Below are 17,746 nucleotides of genomic sequence, written 5' to 3'. Positions count from 1 at the left end.
GACTTGTCTCCGGTCCCTGCTATTTCTAGATTCTCTAACTTGTTTTTCTGCTCTCTTTTCTAACTTGTGTTTCTTACTGCAGGTAAAGGCTTCTTTTATACTAGAAGATGTAATAATTAGAATCTATAAGTAGACTAGCCACCTCCTGCTTAGCTTAGTCAGTTAGATAACCATTGGGAGCAGCTTACTGCCAGCTCCTGCTTAGAAAAATCATTTGAAAATTATCCCAAACTACTAGCTCCTACTTTGAGCTTGTTGCCCAAGTTTTAAGCTGCTCTAAGAGCAGCCACTTGCTGCACACAAGTAACTTTATTTCTGCAGACTCTTAATGGTGGTAAGAAGTGTGTAAACATGTGTTTTCAACAAGCTACTAGGTGACACAGCAGTTAAATAAAACAAAATATCATTCCAGATTTTCTTTTCTTCTTCTAATGTGTTTTTGGGCATGTGTTGCAGGTTTTAATAAGACTTCCAGCCAAAGAAACTCAAGAAGAGAGAACACAACGAGCTAAAGACAGTTGCTGGAAATTTTTGTACTTTTGCAAAATGTAATGGCAGCAAGTCAAGGAAGCTTCGGGCGTGGGGCTGAGCCTCCCAGCTAGGCTGGGTTCCAAACCCTTTACATCAAAAAAAAGTCAAGGAAGCTATAAATACAAAACATAAATAAGAAATTGATGTATTGTGACATTTGGAAACATGTATTAATGTAAATATAGTACTTGTAGCTATCTATGTAACCTTATTGTAACCAAGCACAATTTGTACTATTTTCTTTTTCTTTTTCTTTTTGACAAAGAATGTAAACAGGTAAAAGTTTGCTTTTGTTTGTAAGAAACACTTGTGTTCTACTCTAGTATTTTGTTAACAAAAGTTAGTTGGTTTTTGAGTTATAAAAACCAAATCAGCAGGGATCAAGCAATTCATCATTCATGACCCTATACACAAAGCTAGACCTCTATATTTGGCCCTTCTTTTACTAAAACAATAAGTATATAGCTATAAATAGTTTAGAAGTAGAGTAAACTAGACTAATTAACTTAAATAGAGTTCAAGTCTTCACAGTTCTGCAGTTCTAGACTTCTGGGTTTGGTCACTTTGGTGTTAGAAAACTTAGAATCTAGGGTTTCGACTTTCTATTTGGGTTTTGGGGTAATGGGTTTCGAGTTTCTTTAGCTATTCTCTAGGTTTATGCTACTGAAAGTTGTCTAATAGTTTGAACTTGTTCAGTTGCTATTCGATTTTCTTTTCGATTTGTGATTTGTGATTTTGTTCTTTTGGATTTTCTCCGACTAATTGGGGTTCTTATTGATTGCAGATGATGGAGGGAAACTCTCAAACTATCACACCGACGCCAACGCCTACTCCTACTCCTACTCATGCTGAATCCAGCATTGGGAACACATCAAATCAAGCTGTTGCTGGACCAATCGCCGGAGTATCCTCTGCCTCTGTTACAATTCCTCAACCTGGAGTAGCAACTCAACCTTCTCAGCAGCAAGATGATGCTGGTTCGAAGAGGAAGAACAAAAGTGTAGCCTAGGATCACTTCACCAAGCTGACGAATGCAGATAGAAGCAAGATGGCCAAACCGAAAGCCAAGTGTAATTACTGCCCGCAGACATACATGGTGCACTCAAAGTCAAACGGGACTTCATCAATAAGGTACCACATGCTCTACCAATGCAAGAAATGCCCGCTGTACGACTGTACATTCTGGAAAAAAGGCAGAAGAACTTGGTATTTGATTCAGTTGAAAATGGGGGTAAGATTATTGCTATAGGCTATGATAAGGATACTTGTAGGATTGCTTGTGCTAGGATGATAATCAGAGATGCATTGCCTTTTAGTTTTGTTGAGGGGGAAGGTTTTAGAGATTTATGAGGGTAGCTCAGCCACAATTTAGTCCACCTTCTCGTAGGGCAATTGCTAGAGATATCTGGGATCTATATCAATCTGAGAAGACTAGGATTAAGAATATTCTAGCTACCTATGGACAGAGAGTGTCCTTGACCACTGATACATGGACTTCTATCCAAAATATCAATTATATGGTCCTTACAGCCCACTTTATCGATGATAATTGGACTCTGCATAAGCGAATCTTAAATTTTGTTGTGATTCCAAATCATCGGGGCAAGACCATTGGTCATCTTGTTGAGACATGCCTAATTGGGTGGGGAATTGAAAAAGTTTTTACGATTGTGGTGGATAATGCTAGTCCTAATCAAGTAGCACTTGATTATATGAAGGAAAAAATAGGAAATTGGCGAGAGTTGGTGTTGGGAGGGAGTTTTTTGCACATGAGGTGTTGCTGCCACATCCTTAACCTAATTGTTAAGGATGGGATGGAAGAGCTAGATTCAAGCATTGAGGGTATTAGAAACTGTGTTTAAGTTCATTAGGTCCTCACCTGCTAGGTTAGAGAAGTTCAGAAAATGTGCTGCTCAAGAGAAAGTAGAATCGAAGGGTGGGATTGTGCCACTTGATGTGTGCACAAGGTGGAATTCCACCTATTTCATGCTGGACATAGCATTAAAGTATAAAAAAGCATTTATGAGGTTGGAGGATGAGGATTCTCAGTTTGAATCCTATTTCCATGAAAGAGTAGGTGGGAAAAAGAGAGATGGGCCTCCGACTAATAGTGTTTGGGAAAAGGCAACAAGGTTGATTAAGTTTTTGAAGATTTTCTATGATGCTACACAAAAGTGTAGTGGAACCAAAGTGGTCACAGCAAACCAGCCACTTCTTTGGATGTGCACCATTGTGGGAGAGATCGATAAATGCATAGGTAGTGATGATCCACTGTTGGTGAGCATAGGAACTTCAATGAAAAAGAAGTTTGACAAATATTGGCTCAAACTTGAAGACTTGAACAAGATTCTAGTGATTGCAGTAGTGTTGGACCCAAGACACAAAATTCTGTATCTTGAGTTTTTTTCCCCAAGTTATAGCAAGATAAGAGCATGGTCGCTTCAATGGTTGGTGAGATCAAAAGCACCTTTCTTCAGCTCTACCAGGAGTATGCTGATAATGATCCAGAAGCTGCCCAGGCATCTTTGGATGCCACAATACCCAAATTCAGTGATGCAAGTGCCACTGCTGCTGAGGAAGATAGCCATGCTGCAACCATGCACGAGTTTATGATGCTTCGACAAGAAAAGGATGTGGTAGAGATCAAGAATGAGGTTGACAAGTATTTATTAGAGCCATCGGAAGACCGTGCAAATGCACAGTTCAACGTACTCAACTGGTGGAAAGAGAATGCAGGAAGATATCCCATCTTATCTCAGATAACAAGAGATGTCTTTGCTGTTCCTGCATCCACTGTTGCTAGTGAGAGTGCTTTCAGCCTTGGGAAAAGGGTTATTGACCCTTTTAGGGCATCATTGACTCCCAAAACTGTGGAGGCACTTGTTTGCTGCTCGGATTGGTTAAGGGCCAATTCTCAGCCACTCTTTACAGAACCTACTAGGACTGAACTTGAAGTTTACGCTGAATTGGAAAAAATGGAATTAGGTAAGCACTTCTGCCTTTTGCTTTTGAACTTATATTTTACTGATTTTAGTTAATAATGTTTGCTTTTGAAACAGATTCTGTGATAACAGAGGAGCTGCAACCATGAAATCAGTGAGCTTTGAAGGGGTGAAGAGTCACTGGCCTACTTGAGTAAGTTTGAAACTATTTTCTAGTTGAGTATTTGAGTAAGTTGGACTGTCTTTTTTTATTTTTTTAATTTGAGTAGGTTGGAATCAGCAGATGCTGCTTTATTGTTAAGAATGTTGAATGTTCATTATGTTTGCAGCTGCAATTTTCAGGTTCCATTGTGGTGTGCACTCTGCAGCTACTTTATTTGTTAAGAAAGTTCATTATTTTTGTTGGAATCCAAACTTGAATTTGCAGCTGCTTTATTGTTAAAAATTTCAACAGCTGCTATATCACTATTGTTTGTTTCCTCTTGCAGGTTCCATTGGGCAACAACTTTTCTCCACTCTGGGACTTAAGATGAATTGCTGGACTGCTGGATTTGTTTTCATTTGAACATTTTAGTTGTTATTTTAATAGGGCTGCACTATTTTTATTTGGGTCTGTAAGCTGGGGGTTTGGATAATTACTTGGCTGCTTGCTTTCTTTTAGTTTCTGTTGTTGGACTTGTGAATTTGTGGACTTATTTCATGCTGGACTAGAGGACTTAGTTATTGTAATTGTGGACTATTTAGTGTTCATGAAAGTGCTTAGGCATGATTATGTCATTTATGTGAAGAAAATGAGAGATTAGGAAGAAAAGTTTTAGGCCTGTGTAAAATCTACGTTTAGCCCAGAATATTGGGCCTTGAAAATGACCCAACAGGTGACTTTTGGGACTAAAAATGTAACCCGAAACCGAACTGGGCCGATCCGAAAATTCTGCCCAACCGAAATATCGGCCCAGCCCATTTCAATTCGGTGCTCGGTTTGCATTTTGGCCCAACCGATTGAATCGGTCCGGAAACGGTTTGGGCCTCAAACCCACCCGGCCCGACATATGCCCAGCCCTAAGTAAGACATTTCACATACATTTTTAAAGAATGAGCAATTGAGCATGGAGCATACAAACATGACTTTCCTGTAAATTACAAGTGAACAGGTCCAAATTAGTAGATCATGTAGCACATTTCGTGTTGATGTTTAAGAAATCGATCATATGAGCACAATCTTAAATCCTTGAGTGCATAACAACCGTTTTTCCAGTTGCTGTATCGATTGTCTATTTGTTAGTTCCGTTTTCCTATTGCCAAACCGGCAGGTTCAGAAATATAACTACCACCTAACCCAAATTTCGATGTTGATCCTCGTTATCCAAGCATAGGATTAGGCCTCACGTTTAGTCTCATTCAGACCGTTTGCTTGGTGATCGATCAGCAGCCAAAACCAGAAAGATTTGAAGTACAAGAAAAACCTTGGTGATGAAGCTAATCAAGTGCCATCTATCAGAGAATCAACCTACCATACACTTTGCTTTTGTTCAGACACCTTGAATTGAAAATGTTTTGTAGGATCCTCTTACCAAGAGAATCATCTATTAACATTGCTTTACAGCTAAGCAGGAGCTAAAGCCAAAAGAAAATCGCATGCTTTGATTTCTTTTTCATAAACAAGTATCAATTGGTTAGCACGTAGACGTTTTAGATGTTCCTAATTGTCTAAAGTCTAACCTTCGTTTTAGCAACACTTGATTGTTCTATTTTTTTATATGTCTTTCATTAAAGGTGGAAGTCGCTTGGGCAACCAAGGTTTACAACATCAAATAAAATAGCTCTAGAAGCTTCTAGAGATGGAGTTAGTCCAAGTATGACCTTCTCCAAATTTATGGTCTAAATTTGCGAGCGCATCTACCACAAAATTATCATATTTATAGACATGATCAAAGTAAATTGAATCAAATAAGCTAGCTAGCTGTTGAATATCTCTAATGATGTTGACACTCTCCATCAGGCACGGAACCAGGAATTAAATTTGAGGTGGGCTAAATTTACCTTATACTGGCAAGAAAAATTATTCTCAAAAATTTGGCAGAGTCTACATTATTTTTGATGGAATATCTCAATTGCATAACACTTGTCAAAATATCATCCACAAGATGCCAAAGTATAATCAACTCAACTCTCAAACAATCAACACAATTAGGCCTCATCATTTAGCCCTTCGACCCTAAACCCGCCCGGCCCGTAGGGCCGAAGCCCGACCCGGCCCTACCCTTTCTCAAATAGGGTAGAGTAAGAGTCATGTAAATAAAGTCCGGCCCTACCCTACGGCCCGGCCCAATTGAGCCCGTAAAGGCCAAGCCCGGCCCGGCCCTACCCTAAAATTTATATATTATTTTTATTATTTTCTATTACATAGGCTGTGTTTTCTTTAACTATTATTTTCCTTAATTGTTACACAACAATTAATATTGATAGATTTAGAGAGATAGTTAATTGAATATAACCACCTTAACTAAATTAATAAATGTTATAAGTTAATTTCTATATGTGTGTGTGTGTGTGTGTATATATGTATTAAATATAATCAACAAAAAACAATGAGTCTTGTATTACCTATATAATCATTTAGCCACATTTTGAGGAAAAAATACAATGTATTTTTTTTTTTTGGTTATACAAAATATGGCCCTTTTCGGCCCTATTTGGCCCTATTCGGAAGGCCGGCCCTAGCGAATCGGGCTTTTCGGGCGGGTAAGGGTTAGCATATTTAAACCCCGGCCCGACCCTACCCGGCCCTAAAATTTAGGGTAGGGCCGGCCCTAGCCCGGCCCATGATGACCTCTAAACACAATAAAGAAATTGCCACTATCATGGGCAATTGGGTATTAATAATACAAATTCAATATCTTTTTCTAGAAATCAATAGATTTGATTACTTACATCAAGAAATCTAGAAATACCCAAATTCTAACCTAAATACCATTCCAATTTCGTCAAAAAATTTCATTATAGAAGAGAAGTTAAGGTGTAATACCTGAATAAGGTTGAGAGATGAGAGCAGATTATTGAGGAGAGGAGATAGAGTGACTTGGTAGAGAGAGGTGAGCATCTGAGCTTGAGAAACGCGGAACTGGGCAGTGGGCAGAGGTGAGGAGGAGAGGACAAAGAAATGGTGAAAAGGAGAGACTTGTCTGTTAGTTTGCTACACACATTAATTATACATGTTGACTCTTTTTTTTTTTTTTTTTAAGGGGTGCTATGACTTGGTATACATATATTAATTCCCCCCCCCCCCCCCCCCCCCCCCCACAAAATGTTGAGGTGTGCTGCACCCTTGTGTCCGTGCCTGCTCTCCATGGTTGCTGGATTCTCTTTTTGACACAGTTAATGATGAGTTTTGAGTCTCTTTTCACATGCAAATCGAAAATGAAAATCGATAAGTTTGACATTACCAATGTATTTACCTTGTATTAATAGGTACTGTGTAAAAAAATTAACCCGGTCCGCCTTTGTTTCGACATCGGTCAAAACGCTCAACCCTATATATGCTTATACTTGTCTAAGGGGAGCTGAACCATGAGGAAAAATTTAAGAAGGCAACTTTCAAAAGTGAGCCCCGAAAAAATTAAAGGAGCTAAGATGAGGTTGTTCGAGATATATTTCTTAACCTTGGTAAATATTATGGATGCTTGGGAATATTTCGATGAATTTTTATTAATGGTTCGATAATAAAATACGCAACGCGACGATTTTGTGGGAATTTTTGGAAAATTTTTTAGATACCCAAGCTATTTATTACGATTTTTTAAAATTTCAGAATTATAAAAATTAATTTAAGAAAAAACGAATTTTCATGCGGTGCAATCTACAACGATACGTTTATGTTTTATGTTTTGGGTTTACTTCAGTCCTTAAGGAATGGGTGTTCAGTTTCGTCTGCTTTGCTTAGTCTTTAGAAAAAGATTGTATTTTTAGCAATAGTTTAAACCTTTATTCAATTCTGTTCTGACCGATGTGAATTGGTGGAAGGGCAATCCGGGTTTCTTATTGATTGTCTTACCAATCACTGTTGAAGGGCAATCTGGGTTTTGTTCTCCCCATCATCAACTGCTTAGGATTAGGATCAGATTTAGAAGGCGGAGTAGTGAACTCCGCAACGGAGAATTGTCCTCGCTGTTCTCCATAATATAATATCTAACGAATATTGTTTAAGAAACTTACCCAGCCTATGAATTTACCCAAATTGATCCCTTTTTACCCCTAACGGGAGAGTGTATTCCATGCACTGTCAGTGCATGGATACTTGCACACTGTCAGTGCATGGATACTTGCAATATGAATAGATGTAATTTTTTTGATATTAAAATATATAAAGGAATGGATTAGATGAGTGGCTGTTATTTTTTTAGAGATTAAATTAACCGTCAGTGCACTTGCACTGTCGGTGCATACAATCCTCTCCACCCTAACAGAGACTTTAACGCCTAACCAACAGCCACATAGAATCAACAATTCAGATTAAAAAAAAAGGGATAAAAAAATTAAATAGCCAAGAGGATCTGCTCCGATCCCCAAAGAGTCTTGGTACACTTAATTGGACTAGCCTTTTTTTTTTTTTTACGATCAGACTTGCATGTCAATTATTTGTTTGAAAGTCAGTTCCAGGCTATCAGCAAAATTAACTCTATACTATATAGTATAACGATAAACACATGGATGTATTATTAATTTATCATACACAAGCTACTTGCATTCATCTTCAACTTGTGTCTAACCTCTCTCTTAATGACCGATCGAGCCACTCGTGTCTAACCTCTCTCTTAAATTGAGACCAACCACAAGCTACTTGCATTCATCTTCAACTTGTACGCACCTTCAGGATAATTAGTTGTGAAAGTTTGTACGTACGTATTTCACTAACCATACCTAAATCATCATCGGTCAACGTCTAAAATCTAAATCAATCAAGATGGAAGCCGTGGGTCATAGTGAGGCCGAGAAGAGGGTGAAAGAATTTCATGAATCCAAAGCTGGTGTCAAAGGAATTGTCCACTCTGGATTGACCAAGATCCCACCAATCTTCGTACACCCTCCAGAGGAGTTGCAACGAAACAACATGAATCATGATTTCCGAGTTCCAATGATTGATCTCAAGGGCCTTGATCAGAGCACCGAGAGGCGAAAAGAAGTCATCAATGAGATGAGCAAAGCAGCTGAAGCTTGGGGATTCTTTCAGATAGTGAACCATGGAGTTCCACTTGAAGTTATGGAGGAGGTGCTGAAAAGTGTTCGACGATTTCACGAGCAGCCCCATGAAACCAAGGTGGAGTGGTACTCGCGCGATTTCAAGAAGAAGGCGTTCAACTACTTCAGCAACGGAGATTTGAAGGCGTCGACTCAGGCTGGCTGGAGGGACAGTTTCTCCTGGCAGCTGCAGTTCCCAGAAGATGAAGGCAACTCTCAAGCACTGCCTCAAGTCTGCAGGTACCTCAATTTTGTTCTAAAGTTTTTGCACCTTAACATGTATGCTAATTTGCGTATTTTGCAGATTTGGGGTGTTTCTTAGTATTTGGTTTCTGCTTGCTGCTCTCACTTTGTTATGGTGTTAATTTTTTCACTTGTAAGATGTTCTACAGGGGCAAGTTTGTTTGTTGCTACTCGCTAGTTTGTTGTTTTTGTTCTCTTTCCTGGCCTAGCTAGCTTCTTGTAGCTTTGTTGGTTTTCTATTAATTATTCATTTCTCAATAATAATGTTATCACAGTACAAAATTTAATGATGATAATTAAATTGTTGACTTGTATATATTTGTGTAGAAGGGAAATTGTCGAGTACGGTAAGCACATGACTCAACTACAAGAGAAGCTCTCTGAATTATTGTCCGAAGCTTTAGGTCTGAGCACTGACTACCTTTCAAGCCTAGGGTGCTTTAAGTCGACATCACTGGTTGGCCACTATTACCCGGTTTGCCCAGAGCCCCATCTAACTTTAGGCGCAAGCAAGCACTCGGACATCTCCTTTCTCACTCTGCTCCTTCAAGACAGTGTCGGTGGCCTGCAAGTGCTTCATCAAAATGTTTGGGTGGATGTGCCACCAGTGCAAGGAGCTTTGGTAGCAAATCTAGGCGACTTGATGCAGATCACTAGTAATGACAAGTTCAAGAGTGTGGAGCACAGAGTTTTGGCAACCAGGACCGCGGAACCCCGAACATCAGTTGCATGTTTTTTCAGTGCAGAGGACAAGCTCAAACCATTTGGGCCGTTCAAGGAGCTTGTTTCCGAAACCCATCCCCCAATTTACAGAGACAATATCAGTTTTGGAGAATACATGGCATATTATAGGCTCAAGGGGCAAGATGGAAACTCTTCTCTGCCTCGGTTTAGACTCGTGCATTAATATATCTACAAAATTGTTTTTCAGTAATAATGTATTCCCCTTCTTCAGTTTGGCATTGGGTAATAAATGGGTTTGTTACGTAAGCTTAGCATAAACTAGAAGATTGCCCTAGTTTCTGGTGTGAATTGATGATGTATGGAGATCTTGTTTTTATGGAGAAGCTGCTCAAAGGTGTTGGACGATTTCATGAGAAATGACATAAAAAGAAGGTGAGCTATTAAGATTGAGGATCTGAGAGTGTGGATTCATTTCTGGCATCCCACATTGAAAGGTGGGTTAAAAATGACTGGACGACCTTTCATTTGAGGGGAGCTGTCTCATCCTTTTTGAAACATAAACCGAATTGAAGGGTAATGTTACTCTTTTTGTTTCATTGGTTTCCAAAATAGCTAGATATCCATTCTGGGAACCAATGTAACAAAATAGCCAAGTTGCTTTTCATATTTTTCGGAAGAACTGGGAAAGATTAATATAAGACATTGTATACCATTTTGGGCAGCTACTGTTGATTTGCATGGGGTCTTGTGGCAGCTAAATATGCTTTGCAATTGTCACGAAATCTATGACACTTCTCCAGTCTTCCTTCTCAATCACACTCATCCTATAAAAGTATAAAACATGGGAGAAACAAACATGGATGAAGTTTGATTGCTTGATAAGCCTTTATAGTGAATATCAAATTGCAATTGGTACACAAGAATTGATGCTAGAAAACGGAGTGATGGATGATTCTTTTAACCAGAGTGGAATTTAGGCTCAAACAGAAGGAAATTTCATGCTCCAAGCAATGATGAATTTCTACTATAATCCGATTAAGAGAGAAAACCTATTAGCGTAAGCCTGAATGAAAAGAACTGAAACCAACAAAGGCTGTTAATTGAAATTACAAAAATGTAAGGTGTTGAAAACAGTAAAGGATGTGAAATTAAAACCAACAAATGCTGCGAACATGGAACCAGACAATGATGTGGAGTCGAAACCATCAGAGGAGGATAGTTATATGACTTCAATGCAATTATACTACTGTTCGCTCAAAAATTCGTCTCGGCCACGTGTCACTCGGCCAAGGTCTTCTTGGCTTACACATGTCCTTATGACTTTGTGACGTGTGTGCGGGCGTGCCAACTCGCAGACGGGAGGCCAAGCAAGATTTTGATCTAAATTACTAAGTTTGCTCTGATCTGACTTCTAATCAGTTGATTGTGGGCCGAGGAAGAATCAGTCTCAGTCGGGGGGTTCTCTCTGCCTTGGATGCAAGGACTTTACATGAGTCAGCTTTACTAGCTAGAGTGTTCGAGCTGTGCAACTCGGTGAATGAATGTGAAAGGTTGAGTGACAATTGATAAATCTATGGTATGCAGATATTCACAAGTCACAGTAAAAACAAAATCAAAGTATAAGCTATTACCCCGACGCCTTTATTCAATACGGGTGCAAACGAAGAAACACATGAACCCTAAAAATTTATTTATAGGATCCAGAAGCCCTTGCGAAAGTCTTTATGATTTTCTTAATATGATTTGTGAAAAAGTAAGTGCAGGAAAGTAGATGCAAAGAAATTAAGTGCATGCAAAATAACGAGCAAGAGATATAAAGAACGACAATATAAATTTGCAAGAATGTAAAGTGGAGAAAAGACAAGAACAATACTAGTAAGTAAAATAATTCACGAGAGATATTGTAAATTGACAGAGTGTAGCGATTTGATAGAAGAATTGAGAATGTTGAATTTGTATCGAGCTTTTGTGTCTACGGCCCTTTTTATAGTACAAAATAAAGATGATAAAAAAAAATACAATCTCAGTTTTAATTATTGAGATTGGATTGATTACAAATTGAATTCTAAGAATAAAATTCCTTTGCTGTGCATAACTGGCGATCAACCGTCATGACTCTTTAATGCTTATTTTTGTAATGGCCACACTCAGTGTTGTAATGTCTCTGAGCGTAGAATTTGGATACATTTGTTTATCATGAGAAAAGGGAGAATGAGATGAGGATGATGATTTGAACGTTTCCCTATTGGTTTGATTGCCGAAATAACGGCGACACCATGTATCAGCTTTATCTGACTCATCTTTTCTCCCCACAATTCTTTTTTCTATTTGTGATTGATAAAGTCTGTAAGTTGTTTTTGAGTGCTTGTGATTTTTCTAGGTTTTGTGTTGGAGGATTGAGAATGAGATGATGATTTGAACTTTTTGGTTTCCTATTGGTTTGATTTGCCACCATGGTGGCATCAATGTATTAGCTCTATCTGATCATTCTCAATCATTTATCCCACACTTTTCTTTGGATTTTAAATCCCAATTTCTATGTACTGGTTTCGTTTGGTTGATAACAATATCTGTAATTCAAGATTGTTTCTTTTTTAAAACAGCTTCAACATCAGTACTTTAAACCTCTCCCCACTAATTCATTGATGATCCTACTGGTCGGAAAGATTAAAGTAGGGGTCTTAGTGCATTAGCAGTTGGGTTTCAAGTGAATCTGGAATTATTGGATGAGTGCTTCTATTGATAACTTTTGTTCTTCAAAAACAAAACAAATTGCAGAGAAATGAATACGTATTGCCTTTGTGGAAAAGGATGAATTGTAAAAAACTGGTAATGGCCAGCATTCCCAAAAGAATTGTTTGTGGTAGACTGTTAACTGTTAACAACTGCTAATTCTAGACTGGATTGTAAGCTTTTCCAGTTGGTTGAAAGAGGGTACAAGCGGTAACAAACTTAAGGCTTAGTTTGGGATTGATTCTTGAGGTGCTTTTGGGGCTGCTTCTGCTTTTGGGCCAAGAGTATGATGTTTGATAAAATTTCTTAAAGCTGCTTTTGATCCAAATAGCTTCTCCATGAAGCAGATTTTGAGAAGCTACAATTTGTAGATTTTGAAAGCTGCTTTGGGAAAACACGGAGCAACAGTAAATGACTTTAATGAAATATGTGGAACTACCGGTTTTGTCCTCCTCCTTTTCTGAAAATGACATTGAAACAGATGGGGTTTACTTCTCCATCGCGAGGCAGACACCACATCTCCTCCTTCCTCTTCTTCGTCTTCTCTCAGATCGCCTTCTTCTTCAGCTCTTGTACATCTCAACATATGGCGGTGACTTGTCTTCCACCAATATTATTATTGGCTACTGCTGCAAATAGGGTTGGGTCTTCTTTCTTCTTCTAGCTCTCGATTTCCGACCAAACCTTCCGCCCTAGATCGCAGCCATGTCGTCCAAGCAAGGTACGTCCTTTCTGATTCAAAAGCCCCAACCTTTTTAGATTCAATTCTCATAAACCCTAAAAATTTGTCAGATTTGATAGGATTTTGGAATCAAAGTTAATTTTGTTCCTTTTGTTTTAGGTGGAAAGGCAAAGCCTTTGAAGCAACCCAAGGCTGAGAAGAAGGAGTATGACGAGGTATTGTTTCTTTTGAATGAATGTTGAACTTAAAGTTCGTAGCTTTGGTGGCCCATTATGTATTTGAGACCTTAGTGATTAGAGAGGAACATGTTATAATTGCTTTGAATTTAGGGGGTTTTATTGTCTGGGTCAATGATGGATTGTATTTTTGGGAGATGTTCTAGCCTTCAATTTGTTGTGACCAGTGGAATTGGTTTGTACACAGGTTTGGGTGGAAAATGGATTAGTGTAATTTTGTTGATTGCTCACCGGAGAGGAACTTGTTTCGTAATCTAGATCTGTTATGTTGTTTGCCATGTAGTTATTTAGTTTAGAGGAATCTAATGTCTAAATTGGCATTACTGTCGTAGAGAATTGGATAATTGTATTGTATTCATCTCAACATGAGGTTTATATAGGGTTACATCATGTATACAAAAGGCAATATATAATAGCTATACTAATCAATCGCACATTACAAGTATGTCAATCGCATACATTACGAGTCTGTCAATCGCATACATTAAGCAATACCTATTGCATAAATAGTCATTATCATTTACAACACTCCCCCTTGGATATTCCATGTCAATAGTGTTGCTTCTGCTATGCGCTTCTAAGTTGCCTCGTCAAAAACCTTGCCAAGTAATAAAAACCCTGTGGGAAAAAACAACCTTGATCGAAGGAGAAAAAGAGCACAACGCGCGTGAATGTGGAGTAGTCGACATCCTTCCACATTCCCCCTTGTGCCGTTCAAACTCGGTGATAACGTTTTAATCGTTGCCTCACTAAAATCCTTGCCAGGTAACAAAAACCTTGTGGGACAAAAATAACCCTGGTCGAAGGGCAAAAAGAGCACAACATGTCCTTCACTCTTTGAGATCAAACATGTAGACATCATACCTCCCCCTGATGTCAAGGTCTCCCCCTGATTTCTACAATTATGGGAGTTCGGATAACTTTCTTAATCCAATGCTCTTCACATGTTTCTCGAAGGTGGATTTAGGTAACGACTTGGTAAACAAGTTCGCTACATTATCCTCTGAACGGATTTGATTCACTTCAATATTTAGAAGTGTTTGTTGTTGCTGATTGTAAAAGAACTTATGACACATTTACTTACTTGGAATGGAAAATAATCATGAATCGGAGACAAGTGGAATGGGAGAAGAAAGGAATCGGTATTGATTCCGGAGGAATGATTCCTAAACCCATCTCCCCCCTTCGTAATCGAATTCCTGAGTATTCAGGAATCGATTCCTGATAAGGAGATGGGACCTACATCCATTCCGATTCCTTCATATGTTAGTAAACGCAGGAATTCTTTTACCCGGAATCATTCCGATTCCTTTATGTGTTAGTGAACGCATGAATTTTTTACCCCGTAATCATTCCCTTTCCTTCCAAGTAAGTAAACGTGCCCTTAAGGCGATATATGCTTGGTGTTGTCGCCCTTGATGAAACCTAACTTCATTTGCTCAATACAAGCTGCATTATCTTCATAAATGCATATAGGTTTATCTGTGGTAGACTTCAAACCACAAGTTCCTCGAATGTGTCTAACTACAAACATTAGCCATATGTATTCTCGCACGGCTTCATGTAGAGCGATAATCTCTGCATGATTTGAGGAAGTAGCAACAACGGTCTGCTTTGTAGACCTCCAAGATATTGCAGTGCTTCCCATGGTAAAGACATAACCCGTTTGGGAGTGACCTTTCTGAGGGTCAGAGAGATACTCTGTATCAGCAAAACCCATTAAGACATCGTTGTCATTTTGATGGAAGGGAGGAGGGGCACGGAAGGTGGCGTTTTGCCTTGTGGAGTCCGATCCCACATTTCCGTTATTTCTTTTCTCTCTGTAGGGATAGAACAAGCCCATATTAATCGTACCTCTCAAGTATCGAAAAATTGTCTTTATGCCAATCCAATGGCGGCGTGTTGGCGCATAACTGTGTCGAGCTAACAAGTTCACTGCGAATGAGATGTCCGGTCTTGTGCACTGAGCTAAGTACAATAATGCGCCTATTGCACTTAGATAGGGCACTTCAGCCTCTAATAAGTCTTCGTCCTCATCCCTTGGACGAAACGGATCTTTTTCAGGCTCAAGACTACGACCGATCATGGGAGTACTCACAGGCTTTGCTTTATCTTCATTAAAGCGCCTTAATAATTTTTGAGTATATGCTGACTGATGGATCATAATCCCATCACTACGGTGCTCGAGTTCTAGTCCGAGGCAAAACCGTGTTTTCCCAAGATCTTTCATCTCAAATTCGGATTTCAAGTACTTAGCAGTTTCCTTTAACTCATCTAGAGTTCCAATTAGGTTCATGTCATCGACATAATCTGCTACAATTGCAAATCCGGAACTTGTCCTCTTTATAAACACGCATGGGCTTATTTCATTGTTGACATATCCCTTCCCAATCAAGTAGTCACATAGACGGTTATACCACATCCATCCGGATTATTTGAATCCATATAGTGAGCGTCTCAATCTTATTGAAAACGTGTTCCTTGGTTTAGAGCCACTTGACTTGGGTAATTGAAGTCCATCTGGAACCTTCATATATATATATATATATATCTCTGAATCTAGATCCCCATAGAGATATGCTGTAACCACATCCATAAGTTGCATGTCAAGTTTTTCAGAAACTACCAAACTGACAAGATAGCGAAACGTTATAACGTCCATTACGGAAGAATATGTCTCCTCGTAGTCGATTTCAGGGCGTTGTGAGAAACCTTGAGCCACAAGGCGGGCTTTGTATCTAACAACCTCATTTTTCTCATTACGCTTTCTAACAAAGACCCATTTATGGCCAACATGCTTTATACTTGGGGGTGTCAGCGTTATAGGCCCAAATACCTGTCTCTTTGTTAGTGAATCCAATTCAACCTGGATCGCATCTTTCCATTTAGGCCAGTCTGCTCTTCGTTGACATTCCTCAATGGAACGAGGTTCGATATCATCGTGTTCTATAATTTCTTGAGCAATAGAATATGCAAACACATCATCAAGGCTAATAGAATCTCAATTCAACGTCTCATGTACACTAGTGTAATTCATGGAGATCTCCCTTTCCCTGGAATTGATTTTAACATTGGAGCGTCCCCCAATGATGTCTCTTGGACATAACCATAATCCGGAATATCTTCATGAGACGGGTTATTTATGTCGATGATTAATGGATCTTTCTGTGCCAAACTCGCTTTCTTTCTCGGGCGAGAATCTATCGAACCTTTGGGCCTCCCACGTTTTGTTGCTGGGAGCCAGGCCTGAGCCACATTGCCATCACTATTAGTGGTGGAGGCGCCATGCCTAATACCCCTAGGGGTGGAACCATGTCCATGATTTTTAGGGACATCAATCCTTGCAGGTACGTTTGCAGCAGGTATATGTGATCTTGTCACTTTAACGATATCAGAAAACGCATCAGGCATAGAGTCTGCTACGTTCTAAAGATTGAGAATTCTCCGCACTTCAATTTCAGACTGTGTGGTTCGGGGATCAAGATGAGACAAAATGGGGACAGACTACGACAATTCCTGTCGTTCCTGTTGAACATTATTGTTCCTGCTATCTCCCCCTAACGACGAGAAGACTATCTCATCAAAGTGACAATCCGCAAATCTAGCGGTAAATAGATCGCCTGTCAAGGGTTCTAAGTATCGGATAATAGTTGGAGAGTCATATCCAACATAAATGCCTAATCGTCTTTGAGGACCCATTTTGGTGCGCTGTGGCAGTGCAATTGGCACATAAACTGTACACCCAAATATGCGTAAGTGTGAGACATCATGCTCATATCCAGTAACCATCTGGGACGCAGAAAAGGGTTGAGTGGTAGTAGGCCTCAGACGAATGAGCACAGCTACATGCAATATTGCATAGCCCCAAGCAGAAACAGGGAGATTGGTGAGCATAACCAATGCTCTAGCGACCATTTGAAGTCTTTTAATGGCAGCTTCTGCGAGACCATTTTGGGCGTGAACATGAGGAACAGGGTGTTCAACCTCAATCCCAATGGACATGCAATAGTCATCAAACGTTTTTGATGTAAACTCTCCAGCATTGTCAAGACGAATTGACTTAATGAGATAATCAGGGTGGTGAGCCCTTAATTTAATGATTTGTGCTAGGAGTTTAGCAAATGCAGCATTTCTTGTGGACAATAGCATGACATGTAACCATCGTGTCGATGCATCAACCAACACCACAAAATATCTAAATGGCTCGCAAGTTGGTTGAATAGGTCCATAAATATCACCTTGGATTCTTTGTAAGAATGTAATATTTTCTTTAGTATCCTTTGCATAGGATGGTTTTGATCCTAATTTTGCTAAAGAGCAGTCTTTGCAAAACGAAAGATGGGCTTTAGAAGCAACCAGGGAAGTATCCGGTTGAGCCACGAAGTCATAATTGACTTTAGAAGTAGAAAAAGGAACCAAGGAGGTATTGGTGGCGTCAATACCACTTTTGGACCGCAGGG

The 17,746-nt window shown here is 39.3% G+C and overlaps 1 protein-coding gene and 2 non-coding genes across 3 annotated transcripts; all 3 read left to right on the top strand.

The window, feature by feature from the left end:
• The first annotated feature begins 8,207 nt into the window (after positions 1–8,207).
• Positions 8,208–9,953, top strand: LOC112172379 (1-aminocyclopropane-1-carboxylate oxidase homolog 1). Its single transcript, XM_024309698.2, has 2 exons — positions 8,208–8,948; positions 9,279–9,953. The coding sequence occupies exons 1-2, from the start codon at positions 8,434–8,436 to the stop codon at positions 9,856–9,858; spliced, it is 1,095 nt and encodes a 364-aa protein (XP_024165466.1). The 5' UTR covers positions 8,208–8,433; the 3' UTR covers positions 9,859–9,953.
• Positions 9,954–11,849: 1,896 nt separating this feature from the next.
• On the top strand, positions 11,850–11,937 carry LOC112174918. The gene has a single exon (XR_002926229.1). It is a non-coding gene; the product is annotated as a small nucleolar RNA Z102/R77 (small nucleolar RNA).
• A 98-nt stretch (positions 11,938–12,035) lies between these two features.
• LOC112174915 lies at positions 12,036–12,125 on the top strand. Its single transcript, XR_002926226.1, has one exon. It is a non-coding gene; the product is annotated as a small nucleolar RNA Z102/R77 (small nucleolar RNA).
• The last annotated feature ends 5,621 nt before the right edge of the window (positions 12,126–17,746 follow it).

Source organism: Rosa chinensis, chromosome 6, assembly GCF_002994745.2.
Source record: "Rosa chinensis cultivar Old Blush chromosome 6, RchiOBHm-V2, whole genome shotgun sequence".
Taxonomy (NCBI): Eukaryota; Viridiplantae; Streptophyta; class Magnoliopsida; order Rosales; family Rosaceae; genus Rosa; species Rosa chinensis.
The sequence above is the reverse complement of the archived record's forward strand: the minus strand, read 5'-3'. Positions and strand labels throughout refer to the sequence as shown.

What these genes read in the sequence shown, in the direction of transcription:
- LOC112172379 (XM_024309698.2), top strand. Translation starts at nt 8,434, where the DNA reads ATGGAAGCCGTGGGTCATAGTGAGGCCGAGAAGAGGGTGAAAGAATTT. An exon ending in GCACTGCCTCAAGTCTGCAG is followed by an intron (nt 8,949 to 9,278) that starts GTACCTCAATTT and finishes ATATTTGTGTAG; the next exon opens with AAGGGAAATTGTCGAGTACG.